This window comes from Mytilus galloprovincialis, chromosome 4 (genome assembly GCF_965363235.1).
Source record: "Mytilus galloprovincialis chromosome 4, xbMytGall1.hap1.1, whole genome shotgun sequence".
Lineage (NCBI taxonomy): Eukaryota > Metazoa > Mollusca > Bivalvia > Mytilida > Mytilidae > Mytilus > Mytilus galloprovincialis.
In genome coordinates, this window is record NC_134841.1 from 82,805,928 (window position 1) to 82,823,692 (window position 17,765).

The 17,765-nt window shown below is 30.0% G+C and overlaps 2 protein-coding genes across 6 annotated transcripts in view; one reads left to right on the forward strand and one right to left on the reverse strand.

The window, feature by feature from the left end:
- Positions 1-2,014: 2,014 nt before the first annotated feature.
- LOC143073159 (polycomb group RING finger protein 1-like) lies at positions 2,015-9,312 on the reverse strand. The gene is made up of 8 exons (XM_076248492.1): positions 9,282-9,312; positions 6,091-6,193; positions 5,522-5,674; positions 5,142-5,201; positions 4,478-4,586; positions 3,395-3,536; positions 2,703-2,783; positions 2,015-2,325 (listed from the first exon to the last, which is right to left on the reverse strand). Exons 1-8 carry the CDS (start codon positions 9,297-9,299, stop codon positions 2,284-2,286), a joined length of 708 nt encoding a protein of 235 aa, XP_076104607.1. The 5' UTR covers positions 9,300-9,312; the 3' UTR covers positions 2,015-2,283.
- A 215-nt stretch (positions 9,313-9,527) lies between these two features.
- The window catches only part of LOC143073161 (BLOC-3 complex member HPS1-like), a 43,255-nt gene continuing 35,017 nt past the window's right edge, over positions 9,528-17,765 (forward strand). For 2 of the 5 annotated variants that reach the window (XR_012977413.1, XM_076248494.1), the window contains exons 1-3: positions 9,529-9,721; positions 13,971-14,123; positions 14,554-14,675. Coding sequence is in view for 4 of the 5 variants with exons in the window: in XM_076248494.1 (XP_076104609.1) it covers positions 9,608-9,721; positions 13,971-14,123; positions 14,554-14,675 (389 nt within the window). In the remaining variant the exon portion in view is untranslated. Of the gene's footprint in view, positions 9,722-13,970; positions 14,124-14,553; positions 14,676-14,736; positions 14,814-15,167; positions 15,228-17,765 lie in introns of those variants that run through there. The other 3 variants (XM_076248496.1, XM_076248499.1, XM_076248500.1) reach the window with 3 other exon arrangements.

Genomic DNA, 17,765 nt, shown 5'->3' on the forward strand with positions numbered 1-17,765 from the left:
AATCCCAACCTTTCTTTTGTGGTCATAAACCTTATGTCAAAATTTCATAGATTTCTATTTACTTAAACTAAAGTTATAGTGCGAAAACCAAGAAAATGCTTATTTGGGCCCTTTTTGGCCCCTAATTCCTAAAATGTTGGGACCAAAACTCCCAAAATCAATCCCAACCTTCCTTTTGTGGTCATAAACCTTGTGTTAAAATTTCATAGATTTCCATTCACTTTTACTAAAGTTAGAGTGCGAAAACTAAAAGTATTCGGACGCCGGACGACGACGACGACGCTGACGCCAACGTGATAGCAATATACGACGAAAAAATTTTCAAATTTTGCGGTCGTATAAAAACTGAAGACATTAGAAACATGAGAAATGAAGGTTATAAAATGCAAAGTAAACATTGTCCTGTATAAATCGTACTAACCCGAGATAGAGTGATCAACATATTAAAGACCATTAAAGGTGTTAAATAGGCAATAATCAACTCACATTAAGAAAACAGGTGCATGAACAAATGCTATAAATGTATCTTGATTTGTAAATTCTTTTTTTTAAAAGCAAGTCCAGCATGAAATTATTATTTCCCAAACATACAAGAATTTTAGGATATAAAATGAACCCTTTATTATAGCATATCAATATTGGAAATATGACTTTCATCGATCAAAAATATTTTTTTATGAGAATTAAAAGATCAAAAGTTGTACAGTTTAGGTTTTTAAAGATTAAATGGGTATAATTCTGCCTGCAGTTGTAGTTCATAGTGTGTTTGCCCTGTGACTACTATTACATTATTCTCAGATGTTGCAATATTCAATATATTATCTAGATCATATCAGTAGGCAAACCTACATTGGGATCTTTCCATGTCTTGATTTGGACAATGGTTGGTTTATTTCATTGGACACTTAAATTTGTGGATAAAGTCATCCACGTAAACCAGGAAAATTGGTTCTCTACGAATGAAAGTACTTTCACAGTAAGTATGGAATAAATGATGTGAGTTGTTATACTTGCTACATTCACACACATCAAAACCCTCACATTAATATCTAAATTTACAGTATTTGATTTCTTTCAATATCAACTCTGAGGTCTTTGATCTCATTTACGTATACTGGTAATTGTTTTGCATGAAGAAGCATGTTCTTTGAGAGTTTTTCAGCTTCTGACTGAATAGGTCATCATATAACAAAATAGAAAATATAACAATTTTTAATTAACAACCAAGCAATAACTACAACAACAAATAAAACTACGGTACATTTAAATTCATAATACAGTAAAATGAGGACCAGCCTCTGGCCAGTCACGTCACAATAATAGTTATCACTGTGCTTATTCAAGAGTCTTTAATCTTTATAAAATTATAAACAGGGCAAATGACTATTTATAGTTGCAGTTTGTTATCATTGCTTCAAATTGCTAAAATGTTGTAAACAGGACAAGAAGGGGAGATAACTTGCTTAACCACAAATTATATCTCATAATATGCTGAAAATTATCTCCCTTCCACATGATAACGGTGACTGTTGTTTGCTAAACATCCAGTTGCAAATATTTCATGCATCTTCAGGATCACCCTTCTACTTGACTAACTGATTAATTACTAAAATGTATTGACACAAAATGCCATTGCAATAGAAGTTTTCATATACTATAGCAGTCAAATCTTTTTTTTTAAACTTTTTTCATTTATTAGAAATTTAAAAGAAAGACTTTTTTTTATTGCACTTTATTTACATTATATCAAAAATATTTTTACTCTAAAATTTACCTTAAACTTTTCAACAGCTGGCCAGTTTGAAGAGACCAGTTATAATTGAAAATTTGAAAAATTGTCATGAATCATTGATATCCTTAAAGGGCATGAACTCTTGCCTAAGCACAGTAATGATGCAATAAGCTATTTAATATGCTACCTATAAACATAGCATACTTTAATTTTCAAACTATAAATGCAAAATAGTTGAAATAAGTATAAATATTACATAAGTTTGTCAGTTAAGAAATTGAATAAATGCACTGTAAACATTCTCTTGAAACTTTGAAAACCTCATAATCATATTCATAAGAAGGAACCAGTTCAATTTTTAAATATATTGACAAATTATTGGTCTTAGAAAGATCAAAAGGTAAAAATTTCATTTAAATAAAATTTTACAGTTTGTTTTGTAAGTTTTTCCAGTCTCGTTGAGCACTACAGGTGACAGAATATTCTACCATATCTAGCACCAAGCCGTCCTGCAGCTCTTCTGGGATACATTTAATGTACAGTGTCAGAATTTATCCAGGTTTGAAGCAGTAAAATAGAAACATAGGTGATCCCTGAAATAAATAAAAAAAAATATAGAAATGTACTGATAACAGAACTTAAAAATCAAATAATAAGAGACAATCAACAGAAATTCTGTACATTGTAAGCTAATGACAATTTACTGTTTGGACTGCACATTTTAGTAAAGATAAAAAAAAATTACTAAAAGAAAATGTCTCAAAATAAAAGGAGTGATTATTGATATGTTTAACATAGGTAAATCATTAATTGCAGACCTAAAAAAACCAAACCCCATATAGAATCACTAATGATTAATGTTTAAATTTTAAGACTGTTTACCTCAATATGTTATTACTAAGTGTAACTCCATCATGTCCATATACAATGGAAAAGAGAAGTAACTCTATAATCAAATAAAAATATTTACCTTTGGGCTCCAGTACATCAGATATACTTGTTTAAGGGACCATTCTTTTGTCAATTCATGCCCATGGCATATTAGTGTTAACTGAAAATTACAAAATACATTAAATTAACATTATTGATGAGAAATTCTTTCTTATGGCTTCTTATCCACTAAAAAAAACCAAAGATCTTGCTTGATATGCAATGAGCAAAGTTATACACAATGTTTTTCCTCTTTTCAAATGACATTTTAATTTAAAATTACAGATAAACAATTTCAGGGGATAGATAATGAGTGTCTGCTTTAATATTTCACCTTTAGGTGGACCATTGGGTCTCTATAGTAAATATGTATTGTCTTGTACAAAAGGAGGTATATTCCATGACCAAATCAGCAATTCCTTACCTGCACTTTCTTTTGGAAATAATGTTTCACTGTAAGACTTTTTTTTTGAAGTATAGTTTTACAGTAAGACTTTAATTTTGAAATCTTATATTTATTTATTTTTTTGATGAGATTGTAAAACTAGTGTCTGACACATTTGTCATTTTGAACAATAAAAGATGTTTAAACTTAAAAGCCAAGTACATCAACCATGTTAACCAGAGGAAAATATAACAAGTATAAGAAGCCCTTAAAAACTCTTGGTCCTGAGTCATAAAATAATAAATCATCCATGTAAAACTTATATCAGGAAATACATGAAATAATACCTCTGCTTCTGTAGGTATATCTAATCTTTTCATCAGTAGTTCAATAACATCATGAACTTGTAGTCTGTTTGAGCACCTAATGAATTTTTCCTGTAAAGATGGTACCTTGCTGTGACTTCCTCGGACTGGCATTGAATGGACACTGGAAAATAATAATTATCCATTGTTACATAATGTACAAAGTATGTACTAATTATAGAAGTACAACATTGTATTAATATACCTTAATTACTCCTGGTATCAAATACATTTCTGACAAACCCTTTCTTAATCTTATATCTTGAAATAATTTTTTCATCAACTATCATATCATTTATCATTCAATCACACTTTTTGAAGAGTGAGGGCAGTAAACTAGTTCAAAAGGCTTCATATTGTGTAGAGCAGCTGATATTTTACACTATCATATCTGATATTGGATTTATCACTGTATTTGTGTGCATTTCAAGATAACCACAATAGTTTTTCCTTGTTTAACAGGAAAAAAAGCCATGACTTGCTTAGCTGCGGAACTGTAGCTCTTAGGTCCTTATGCTGTTTTTTGACTATTTGTGGACCATAGTCTATGGTCCGAAAATAGTCAAAAAATAGCATAAGGACCTAAGAGCTACGGTTCCGCAGCTATGACTTGCTAAGTGTAAGTGTGTATCAAACTTATCAACTTCTGTGATAAGTCCAATTATTTATTTTTTTCAAAACAAAGTTTAAATGTTGTGTTGAATTGCTTTGCATAAATCATGTGAATAATATGCTGGAAGATATATTTTCAAATGTATTCAGAGCATTGCCTTAGTTTGCTGTCAGAAAAAAGCTATCATACAACTAATATACAATACACAGTGATTTACTGTAAATTCAGAAACTATTTTTAGAAAATGGACATATACGCGAGATAAATTATAATTTTTTCAGGAAAATCTACATACAGATACCATATATATGTATCAGATATCAAAAACTAGGTTATTATTTTTGCAATACTCACCCAATCACATAATTCGCAACAATAAAAGCCTCGCAATAATTTCTGAATTTACATTAAAAGGTAAATCTGATCAATCTTTATCATTTAATCTATCTTACTGATATCTTTCTAAACAAATGCTGATCTTTTCATCATACTTGTACATATGTCTATCATCGCTGGCTTGTATACATGTTAGTTTTGGCTCAGGTATTTTTTCCACCACACCTTTACATTAAAATAAATAATTTGTTATTATTCTCATTTCATATTATTAGCAGCTTGATTCATATATTAAAAGAAATGTCTATATATTTTTACTTTTCACTGGAGTTCAGTACCTTTGTTATTTTACTATTTTAAAGGAATTTACAAAAAAAATCTAGAATTAACTTTGCAGAAAGAAAAACCTTATGTGAAAATAACATTTAGTATATTTCAAAACAAAATGTTTTACTCCACCAAACAATTAGTTTAAAAGAAATTGTGCAGATGATTACCTCCCATTTTTTAATAAGATTTGAAAAATGCTGCTAAAAAAATTCAATGTAATGGATATTGTAATGATGATAAATTATTTAACCTTGAGTAAAACTGGTTTATCCCAACTACATATTGTGCTTGCTATCTAGTCCATTTGTTATTCATCGTCTGTTTTCCTAAGGGGTCTGGTGATGGTGACTTTTGTGGGCTGTTGTACTGTGTGTCATTTGTTTGTGGAACTTGCTATTTGTTTTTGTACATTATATATAATATCACTCTTTTATAAGAAATGCTAATTACCTTTCTTTAATTTAGAAAATCCTCTGGAATTGTAAAACTCTTCTCTTCTTTTTTCTTCATCTGCAAATATTTTTCTTTTTTTGAAATTTAATTTTTTAAGTCATCAATGTTATCAGTTTCATGGTATAAAAAAAGTATTTCATAAATGAACATTTATTCAAAGCTTTGATTAGTAAAAAAATGAAGCTGGAGTGCCTGGAGAAAACCAACTTCAAAAATAAAACTGACAATCCTAGTTAATTAAGATTGGAGTCAAGTGCACCCGCACAAGCAGGGTTCAAACTCCCAACATCAGTGTTGACTAGCTAGGGATTACAGTAGAACTAATTAGACTACATCACCACCCAGGCCCATGAACATGTTGAAAGGTAGTTACTTACTTTCAAACAATGCTGGTACAATTTTATAGACAATATCTTGCATGGTACGATCGGCTCTTAGATGAAGTTGTGGCTGAGTTTCGTGTATTTTCACACCACACTGGGGACATGACTTGCTGGTTTGTAAGTATTTCACTATACAACTTTTGCAAACTGCAAAAAAAAATCATTTAATAAAGAATCATTTAATAAAAAAATATCAGACCAGATCATAATTTTCAAGCAGAAAGTCAAATTAATGTCATGAGATTGAAGAAATTGTAATATATACAATATTATCGCTATTTTATAAAACTTTCTATTGCATGCTTTGATCTTGCTGACTGATAATTTCCTTTCTCAGTGAAGAAATTTTTGTTAAGACTGCACAGTACAATTGTTTGATCCTTATCCTATCGTCTCTTTTGGATAGTTGTCTCATTGGCAATCATAACACATCTCCTTATTCATTTTGCATTTATAAGGATGCTGGTTATTTATTTCTTGTAAACACATTTGGTAAACCAAGAACCTTCAATATGATGAGAGTATTTTATTCCATTATTGAGATTTATAAGATAGCATCTTACATGTATGAAGACATTCTGTAGTGGTTGTAGCATCAATGAAGTAACCATAACACAAGGAACAGGTGATATGTGAATTTAAATGCGAAATATTGATCTTTAGCAGCTGAAATATAAATAACAAATTAATTAACATAAAATCTCAAAGCATTAAATATATACATGATATATGTAAATGTTGTTTTACCAGATAAAAAAAAACCTTCAGGCTCAAATGATTATCTATAAAAATTTCGTTGAAAATCAAACGTTGGCTAAAAGATTTAATGCATTTGTAACCATTAATATCAAACTTCATATAATCTGTTTTGCTTACATGAGGTAAAGTGTTCATAACCTTTATTGAAAATGTGAAAGGGAGATACAGAAAACTTCCAAGAAATGGAAAGCCTTGTAAATTTTGTAATAATTTTAATAGAAATACAGATGAATACCATGTTTTAAGGCATTTTAAATTTGAATTCATGGAAAACAAATACTAAAAATAAAGTTCATTTTTAAAAGTAAGTAAAAAACAACATAAGACATGGTCTGTTAGGTTCTTTTTTTAATTTGATGGTTTACAAATGTTTTTTAATAAAATTTCATGTGATTAAGGCTGTTAAACAAATGACAGAATCTTTAAGATATGAATTCTGGTATGAATATCTAACTGTAAACTGAATAAAAAATTACTTTGCCTTTCAAGATGACATCTATATTATAACATGTATTATTTTACTTTTATTATGTCTATATGTTATACCATGCTACGTTTACAGTTTGACACTACATGTATATTGAACACAACAAATAAAACAAAATATTAATAACCAGGAACAGAAAATAAGGGGGTACAAGTCAAATTGGCACCTGGTCAAATTGGCACCCATAGAAAAAGTCAAATCGGCACCTGGTTAAATCGGCATCTAGTCAAATTGGCACCTATTTAAAGTCAATTCGGCATCCAATAATAGTTGATATAATATATGGGACTGGGACTATTATCATGATTATGCTAAGTTAGTAAGTTAATTATGCTAGCATAATAGTCCCAGATATATATAAATAATTCTAAAAATGTATAAATTCAATCATGATCTATTTTGGGGGTTGGATTTTATCATGCATTACATGTTAAAAAGCATCAAGCAGTTAAAATACAAAAGTTAATCATTTAAAGAATTCTCAACATTATGTGACTGATGTTTTGATAAATTTTAATAATTAATAACTTTTATCAAGTACATAGTTAGTATTTTTTTTTAACTCAACAGTATAAAGGTAGAGTTATAGATGTTTTATTCTTCAGGGACTCTATCGAAATGATTCACATAGGCATTTGTTCACCATACAGAGTTTAAGTTGTAATATTGTACAAATTATAAATTGTGCATGTTATCAGTGTTTTTTGAACTGCTGAACACAATGTAACACTGGCTTTTCTTTGTTTCCATATTTCTGTCATATTTTCACAACTATATGATAAATCTAATAGTGAGAATTAATACAAAAACATAATTGGACCACAAAAAGACTTTTTATGGATATACATATGGTATCAGGAGAAAATTAAAGTAAGAATTTAAACCATTCAGGTATCCTCATTTACATTGTGAGGACAAAGAGAATAGCATGAAATGTTAGGTTGAAGTGTATAAATTTAAATTTAAAACATTGAACTAGAACATGTTTAAAGATAAACTTGTATCACCTGGTGTAAGAAAATGTGTGTCAAATCTTATAACTTGTACAAAAACCCTTATATATATAATTTGTACAAACTTACATCTTGTACACAACATATATATATTAAACAAATTTAACATGGGTGCCGAATTGACTATATCAAGTGCCGATTTAACCAGGTGCCAATTTGACTAGGTGCCGATTTGACTATACAGGGTGCCAATTCGACCAGTTGCTGATTTAACCAAGTGCCGATTTGACTAGAATTGTAATGGGCAAACAAACCAGGATTCCTCTAGCAAAACAAAAACAATCTTTAAAGTTACGGTGACCTATAGTTGTTAATCTCTGTGTCATTTAGTCTCTTTTGGAGTTTTCTTATTTGAAAACATACCAAATCTTACTTTTTAACTTAAACTGTACAGTAAATGAAGTTTAACATGTTCAAAGCCTGCCGTTTTAGCACAAAAGAAGAAAAGCATAAATTTCAAAAGATATTAGACAGAACAACATAATACAGCAACTGCCAACACCCAACTTCTTGGAAAAAAGCATGTTTGTAAATAAAATATCTGATCCATCTGTATACATTAGTACATATACACTCACTATTATATTACAGTCATTGACAGTAGAAATTCAATAAAAAAAATTTTTTTTTTAAAATCGGGAAAATTTCCCGAATTTTTTTATTGTACATGTACTAATGAACTCAAAATCGTTCATGTCTTGTTTGCATGAGACTATGAATAAACATGATAAAATGTATATTTTCTAAGAAAGGAACTCAATAAAAATTAATTTTTAAAAATTGTTGTTATAAAAAAGACGTTACCTAATGACAGCGTTTCTTTGAATACATTGAATATGACGTCATAACATCACAATTAACATGACTAAATCCCTAACAACCGAACAAAAATCGGAAACCTTCCGGCATTCCTGTTTCTCTTTTTAACATGTTTGATTTTAAAAAAAACATACAGACTTAAATTGTCCCCAATTCACAGGTAATGCCTGCCTCATATTACAGGCCAAGTTCACTTGAAACTCTTCAATTGACTTCAGAGTTGATAGATTATCACGTGATCGCACTAGAGTTGATATTCGGAACAACTCAAAGCAACTCTAGGGTAAGGTCCTGACCAAGCATAAAAAATAAAATATTCTCATTGGTTTGACGTCATTCAAGAGTTTCTCAAGTTTAACCCTGGCTCGGTGAGGGTTGGAACCAGGGTATGAGGGGTTAATTCGAGTGGTTCAAGTAAAATTGTTTTGCTGAAACCTGAGTAAGTAAAGTTAACTCGAGAGTTTCAAGTCAACTTGGCCACAGAGTTACTTCAAATTATTGAATAATATTTTCTCTATTTTGTAAACATTGAGAATTTTTTTATTTCTTAATATTTTATTGTATATTATTAATCATTATTGCTAATTGCACATGCTAGCATACATTATGTAATTTTATGATGTTGTATTAATGACATGACATAGAAAATTTGGGTAAAATGAAAGTGAAACTGAACCTCTTCTTCCAAATCCATTTCTGGTAATTCCCTTTATACGCAGTTTCGCATAAATTTTGAAAAGGGTGTTTAAGATATTTATCATGTTTATTTAACTGTTTTAATATTTGCTATATTTCATTTATAATTACAGAGACATTATATAAATGAAGATCACTGATAAAAGGGTAATATATATTTTTTTTAACAAATATACGAAAATAAAGAAACTGGCTACATATTGTCTAGATCAGCTGACTGCTTATCCAAATGAAAAGAATATATAATAAATTTTGCTGCGAAAAAACATCGAAGAAAAGTAAACACCCTCTGAAACGAAGGGTAAAATGAAAGGGTTTATTGTTGCAAATAGAATAAACGATATTTATTTTATGGATGTTGATGATGAATTTGCTAAACACGTAAACAAACAAGCAAAAGAACAAGGACTGATCAATGAGGTAAAAATTATGTCATCATGTTCAAATAAAGTGTGAGTTTATTTTATGAGAGGGAAAATTATTTATAGGATCTTTATCGGGACTTCGGGATCGAGTGTTTTTAAGCTCGGGATTTCAGGATTGAAAAAATTTCCCCAGGATTTCGTGGTCAGAACCACTCAGTCCCCTCTTTTTTAGCGTTAGGAAATGTAGTCTCGTCCCCATTCTTGTATCCATTTTTTTAAATTTTCATTACAAAAATTATTAAATGAATAGAGGTCACCTTATATTTAGGGGAGGGACTTGTCAACATATATTTCTTCCACCTTACTGACCTAACAGAAGTTCCAATGGAAACTTTGTTATAAACATTGTCATAACATGAGGCAGGCATTACCTGTAAATGGGGTTGAAGTCTGTATGCGGTACGTCTAAACACCGCTCAGGACCTCCTGAGTGCACTCAGGACATACAAAGTGCACTCAGGACATGAAATCTATGTTTAAGTGGGTGGTGAAGGTATGCATTCGATAGATAATTTAATTCTTCATTTTATAGTTTTGGTTTCGATAAAATCAATTTTATATTTAAGAAGTTATTTGAGTTTTCATCGGCACGCGCCGTTTTTATGAAATATGTCAGGCATGACCGATGATTATATTGAATACCAATTATCATGTTGATTAGGTCGTTTGATCTTTAATAATTAGAAGTGATTAGTGATGGATCTAACCTCATACATGTAAGCTTGGCAAACAAACAAAACCAAGATGTCTTTCGAAAAATATAGAACAAAGAAGATATATTGCTTTGGAAAAAAATGTTAAATAAACTTTTAGTTTTGTTTGTAATAATTGAAGCCAGTTGAGAAATATGAGAAATCTACATAAAGTTGGGAAATTTTCATTCAAATCATCTCATTTGAAAACGTTTAAAAATATAGATAAAATTTATTGCAAAATGTGGCGTTCTTGGGGATCAAAACCCCGTTTCAACTACGAGGAGTGTTTCCAGAGATTGAGCAAGGTATATTAACTTAATAGATAAAAATATCGTAAACATTTTCTTTGTAAAGATTTTCGAATAATCACAAAAAGTGGCGTTTATTTTTTTTTTATCAAATTTCTTTCATTATACGGAAAAGTTTTAGTTTTATTCATTAATAGTTCAAAAATTAAGATGAATAATTCTTTCGTATTTTCATATCTCTAGATATACTACAATAGATTTCAATTGCACTGTTCCATAGTAAAAAAATATAAAAGAATATGTATAACACCTTTTTAGAATCTATATATAATTTATTTCCAAGCTTACAGTTACAATTACGAATAGTAGCGTTGATTCTTTTTTAATTTGGTATCATTTTGTTTTTTTTTACTTTAATATTTATATATATATGTATGTGTGTGTGTTTTTTTTCTCTATTTTCTTGTCGTTAGATTCAATCAAAATTTCATTTTGTAAGATTTATTCCCCTATTGAAACTCGTTTTTGTCCAGTAATAAATTCCTTGAACGAGGTTAAAAAGGGAAATAAATTTACTTTTCATGAAGTTAATAGAAACCGTACTGACCAAAATAAATTTTTCAAACAATAAAAGTCTCATAAAGTTGGATTCTATTTCTCATTTTTATCGGACTTGTCCAGTAATTTAATTCCCGAGTAATACGAATGTTTGAACAAATCCGCATTTAGTAAGATTTTATTTTTCATGAAAGTCGTTCTTGTCCAGTAATACAAGCCTTGAACGAATTTCGATGTGAAAATAAATTCTGAAAAATGAATTTGTCTCCGTTTTTTGAAAACTATCATATTTGGGTATTTTTTCTAGACAATTTCATGTAGTAATATTTGGTTTTAAATTGAGCTCGTTCTTGTCCAGTATTAAAATGAATGTAAAAGTAAATTCTGAAGAATCATTTGTTGTAAAAAAGTTATAAGAAATTGTCTTAATTTAATTCTGAGTAATACGAATGTTCGAACAAATCCGCATTTAGTAAGATTTTATTTCTCATTTTAATCGTTCTTGTCCAGTAATACAAACCTTGAACGAATTTCTCTTTAACTATGTGTATTGTTTATTGAGAATAAAATTTGATATTAAGTAAACATTGTTTTTGTTTATTAAGTTGATATGTAGAGCGAGAAAAAGAAAAATAGAACTTGTTACAGACTTTTTTATTTTCTTTATTCATAAACTGCAGAATACAAAATATAAATTTAGCCGACAAAATGAAAAATAAACTGAAAAAGAACATCGAAAGGGTTATCTTATTTTTTTCCATAAACATACAATTCAATATATTTACAACGCATAATTTAAATTTAACTACATTAAACAATCTCAACTATTTTAAACGCAACATTGTACAAACAACACAATTCATAAACATCGATAAAGATAATCCAATTAATTTTGTTGATTGGATAATTCACGGCTCAGTAGTTGTGTAATCAGTGACACGTGCCCTCATTATTTTACAAAAATTAACATATCTATGTAAGTTCGATTCCAAATTCTACCAAAATTTAATTCTTATATAAGCAGCAAGTCACGAATATATACATACATCCTGTGTGCAAATGCGATGACTATAAAGGGTCCTGAGTGCACTTTGTATGTCCTGAGTGCACTCAGGAGGTCCTGAGCGGTGATTAGACGTACCCGCAATATGAATTATTTTTTTGTAACAAATATTTGTTAAAAGAAAGAAACAGAAATACCGTAAAGTTTCCGAAGTTGGTTCAGTTGTTAGGGATTTTAGTTGTGACATTATTTTTGATTTATGACGTCATATGCAAGGTAAACAAAGAAACGCTATCATCAGGTAACGTTTTATATTAAATATATAACGTTAAGGAATTATTAAAAATGAAATTGGTATTGCATTCCTTCCTATTTTATACTAGACTGTTAAATATATATTTTACTCAAAGTTTCATACAAACGAGACAGGAAAAAGGAAGTACACTGTAGATTTCTGCGCAGATGCGGGAATTCAAAACATGACATCCAAAAAATTGAACGATTTTGAGTTCATTAGTACAATGAAAATTTCGGGAAAATTTTCCCGATTTTTTTTTTTTTTTTAAATTTTTTTTATTGATTTTTCTACTGTTATTGGGGACGAAAATACATTGTATCTATTCCTGTTGGAACAAATATTCTATACCATTTATACCGTTAGGAACATATACTGTAATATGTATTCCTGTGGAAATAATATTCCAGAATATTTTTTCCTTTTGGCATTTTTAAATTTGGAACTTATATTATGAAGGAACTTCTATTCTGTGACAATTTGCTTTAAAATTTTAACTACCTGGTATATATATGTACATGTAACATGTTTGCTTTTTTTCTACTGACTATTTATTTAAATTCATTATGGTATATAAAAACAAAATGAGAAAAGAAATGAAGATCAGGAAATATGCTCTTTATGTCAATGCTCATATTTGTTCGGATGTTCATATATCATGTTTTATAACACTTCCACATTTGACAGGGAACAACCCGTTGAAATAGATTCTTTAGAAGTAATGAAGAAAGTCCCTCAGTCGAGCTTATCAACTGCTTACTTTCAGAGATTATGGGATGTTTTCTAAAGAAGAAAATTTGGGCACACAACAGGTCATTTGTAGGTGGGCATCTAGTGGTCATAATTTTGCAGACTACCCCTTTTACTGCTGGTTGTTGTTTGTAACTTCCCACAAGACCAAAGTTCTGAACTTTTCACGACAAACTCTGATAAAAGTGAAAAGATAGGATAAACTATTAAAAACATAGATAATGATTTGAATTTTACAAAGAATGCTGAACATGGCTTTTAGGTTTAAAAAGTCAGTTTATGCTTACATACTTGATATACAGGGAAATCTCTGCGATTGCTTACACATGTTAGTTGTTACACATGTACTAACTACAACTGCTGGAAAAAACAAACCAAAGAAAATAAATTATGGAAAAATAATATTGAGAAACTGGCACATTGACTGAGCACATTGGGATATTCGTATACCAAAATTGATAGAAAAGAATATATTTTCAGTTCACACATCTGAACATTATTTTCTTAAGGTTGATCTGTAAGCAGAATCTGAACCTTATGCATCATAAAGCTGCACCAACACTGACTTTACAAGATAGAATTGTTTGTGTTTTCTTTTACAAATTCTTATTGTTATGATATGACATGTACATCAAAATACATTTCTTGTATCATATAAATATTGACAAAACTGTATTCAAAGAATTTATTTACAGATAAGTGATGATGAAGCTCACATCCTTGAAGCAAATATTGTCATGCAGTTGTTTTCACCAATTTTTATGTCACAGTGGTTTATGATAGATCAAAGAAAAAATCCATGTAAATCTATAACTTGTGAAAACGGCTTTGTTTTTGTCTTCCAACATGTAAGTTTATTTATTAAATAGATTTAGGCAAACTGGTCACTCAGGCCTTTTAGTGTGGTTCTCTTTGTTGCCCTTGTAACTTTTCTACTTATAAAGTCTGATTGTTTTTTTAGTAACCATAATTTCATCAGAATTCTGATGCAAATATCTTGTATGCATTAAATTTCCATGGAAATTTCATATTTGCAAAGGATATTATTTAACAAACATGTTATGATGACAAAACATTTTATTGTCACATTTTTCTACAAAATTAAGTATGTCCTCAATTGTGATTAAAAGCAATGGATAATCATGATAATGCAAATGGACCAATCTATTGACAAAGTCACTTTAAATTTTTTTTTTTTAAATTATACTTCTTTTTAGCTATTTTTCATTACTGCATGTACTAATGAGATTTGATTTAAAAGAATGTAGTTTTATTTAGGTTGAAGATTTATTGATTGTTGCTATAAATGGAGATGGAAGTGAGACTGAAGAATACCTGACAAGAAAAACAAATATGTTTGTACGAATGGTAGAATTTCTATTTGGACCAGTTACTGAAGAGTAAGTCTAAAGATAAACAAATATGTTTGTACGAATGGTAGAATTTCTCTTTGGACCTGTTACTGAAGAGTAAGTCTAAAGAAAAACAAATATGTTTGTACGAATGGTAGAATTTCTCTTTGGACCAGTTACTGATGAGTAAGTCTAAAGATAAACAAATATGTTTGTACGAATGGTAGAATTTCTATTTGGACCAGTTACTGAAGAGTAAGTCTAAAGATAAACAAATATGTTTGTAAGAATGGTAGAATTTCTCTTTGGACCAGTTACTGAAGAGTAAGTCTAAAGATAAACAAATATGTTTGTACGAATGGTAGAATTTCTCTTTGGACCAGTTACTGACGAGTAAGTCTAAAGATAAACAAATATGTTTGTACGAATGGTAGAATTTCTCTTTGGACCTGTTACTGACGAGTAAGTCTAAAGATAAACAAATATGTTTGTACGAATGGTAGAATTTCTCTTTGGACCAGTTACTGACGAGTAAGTCTAAAGATAAACAAATATGTTTGTACGAATGGTAGAATTTCTATTTGGACCAGTTACTGAAGAGTAAGTCTAAAGATAAACAAATATGTTTGTACGAATGGTAGAATTTCTCTTTGGACCTGTTACTGACAAGTAAGTCTAAAGATAAACAAATATGTTTGTACGAATGGTAGAATTTCTCTTTGGACCTGTTACTGAAGAGTAAGTCTAAAGATAAACAAATATGTTTGTACGAATGGTAGAATTTCTCTTTGGACCAGTTACTGAAGAGTAAGTCTAAAGATAAACAAATATGTTTGTACGAATGGTAGAATTTCTCTTTGGACCAGTTACTGACGAGTAAATCTAAAGATAAACAAATATGTTTGTACGAATGGTAGAATTTCTCTTTGGACCTGTTACTGACGAGTAAGTCTAAAGATAAACAAATATGTTTGTACGAATGGTAGAATTTCTCTTTGGACCAGTTACTGAAGAGTAAGTCTAAAGATAAACAAATATGGTTGTACGAATGGTAGGATTCCTCTTTGGACCTGTCACTGACGAGTAAGTCTAAAGATAAACAAATATGTTTGTACGAATGGTAGAATTTCTCTTTGGACCTGTTACTGAAGAGTAAGTCTAAAGAAAAACAAATATGTTTGTACGAATGGTAGAATTTCTTTTTGGACCTGTTACTGAAGAGTAAGTCTAAAGATAAACAAATATGTTTGTACGAATGGTAGAATTTCTCTTTGGACCAGTTACTGACGAGTAAGTCTAAAGATAAACAAATATGTTTGTACGAATGGTAGAATTTCTCTTTGGACCAGTTACTGACGAGTAAGTCTAAAGATAAACAAATATGTTTGTACGAATGGTAGAATTTCTCTTTGGACCTGTTACTGAAGAGTAAGTCTAAAGATAAACAAATATGTTTGTACGAATGGTAGAATTTCTCTTTGGACCTGTTACTGAAGAGTAAGTCTAAAGATAAACAAATATGTTTGTACGCATGGTAGAATTTCTCTTTGGACCAGTTACTGACGAGTAAGTCTAAAGATAAACAAATATGTTTGTACGAATGGTAGAATTTCTCTTTGGACCTGTTACTGAAGAGTAAGTCTAAAGATAAACAAATATGTTTGTACGAATGGTAGAATTTCTGTTTGGACCAGTTACTGAAGAGTAAGTCTAAAGATAAACAAATATGTTTGTACGAATGGTAGAATTCCTCTTTGGACCTGTTACTGAAGAGTAAGTCTAAAGATAAACAAATATGTTTGTACGAATGGTAGAATTCCTCTTTGGACCAGTTACTGAAGAGTAAGTCTAAAGAAAAACAAATATGTTTGTACGAATGGTAGAATTCCTCTTTGGACCAGTTACTGAAGAGTAAGTCTAAAGAAAAACAAATATGTTTGTACGAATGGTAGAATTTCTCTTTGGACCAGTTACTGAAGAGTAAGTCTAAAGATAAACAAATATGTTTGTACGAATGGTAGAATTTCTCTTTGGACCTGTTACTGAAGAGTAAGTCTAAAGATAAACAAATATGTTTGTACGAATGGTAGAATTTCTCTTTGGACCTGTTACTGAAGAGTAAGTCTAAAGATAAACAAATATGTTTGTACGAATGGTAGAATTTCTGTTTGGACCTGTTACTGAAGAGTAAGTCTAAAGATAAACTAATATGTTTGTACGAATGGTAGAATTTCTGTTTGGACCAGTTACTGAAGAGTAAGTCTAAAGATAAACTAATATGTTTGTACGAATGGTAGAATTCCTCTTTGGACCAGTTACTGAAGAGTAAGTCTAAAGAAAAACAAATATGTTTGTACGAATGGTAGAATTTCTCTTTGGACCTGTTACTGAAGAGTAAGTCTAAAGATAAACAAATATGTTTGTACGAATGGTAGAATTTCTCTTTGGACCTGTTACTGAAGAGTAAGTCTAAAGATAAACAAATATGTTTGTACGAATGGTAGAATTTCTCTTTGGACCTGTTACTGAAGAGTAAGTCTAAAGATAAACAAATATGTTTGTACGAATGGTAGAATTTCTGTTTGGACCTGTTACTGAAGAGTAAGTCTAAAGATAAACTAATATGTTTGTACGAATGGTAGAATTTCTGTTTGGACCAGTTACTGAAGAGTAAGTCTAAAGATAAACTAATATGTTTGTACGAATGGTAGAATTCCTCTTTGGACCTGTTACTGACTAGTAAGTCTAAAGATAAACAAATATGTTTGTACGAATGGTAGAATTTCTCTTTGGACCAGTTACTGAAGAGTAAGTCTAAAGATAAACAAATGTGTTTGTACGAATGGTAGAATTTCTCTTTGGACCAGTTACTGAAGAGTAAGTCTAAAGATAAACAAATATGTTTGTACGAATGGTAGAATTTCTCTTTGGACCAGTTACTGAAGAGTAAGTCTAAAGATAAACAAATATGTTTGTACGAATGGTAGAATTTCTCTTTGGACCAGTTACTGAAGAGTAAGTCTAAAGATAAACAAATATGTTTGTACGAATGGTAGAATTTCTCTTTGGACCAGTTACTGAAGAGTAAGTCTAAAGATAAACAAATATGTTTGTACGAATGGTAGAATTCCTCTTTGG

What these genes read in the sequence shown, in the direction of transcription:
- LOC143073159 (XM_076248492.1), bottom strand. An exon ending in TGTACCAGCATTGTTTGAAA is followed by an intron (nt 5,202 to 5,521) that starts GTAAGTAACTAC and finishes AAATATTTGCAG; the next exon opens with ATGAAGAAAAAAGAAGAGAA. An exon ending in ATATACCTACAGAAGCAGAG is followed by an intron (nt 2,784 to 3,394) that starts GTATTATTTCAT and finishes TGTAATTTTCAG; the next exon opens with TTAACACTAATATGCCATGG.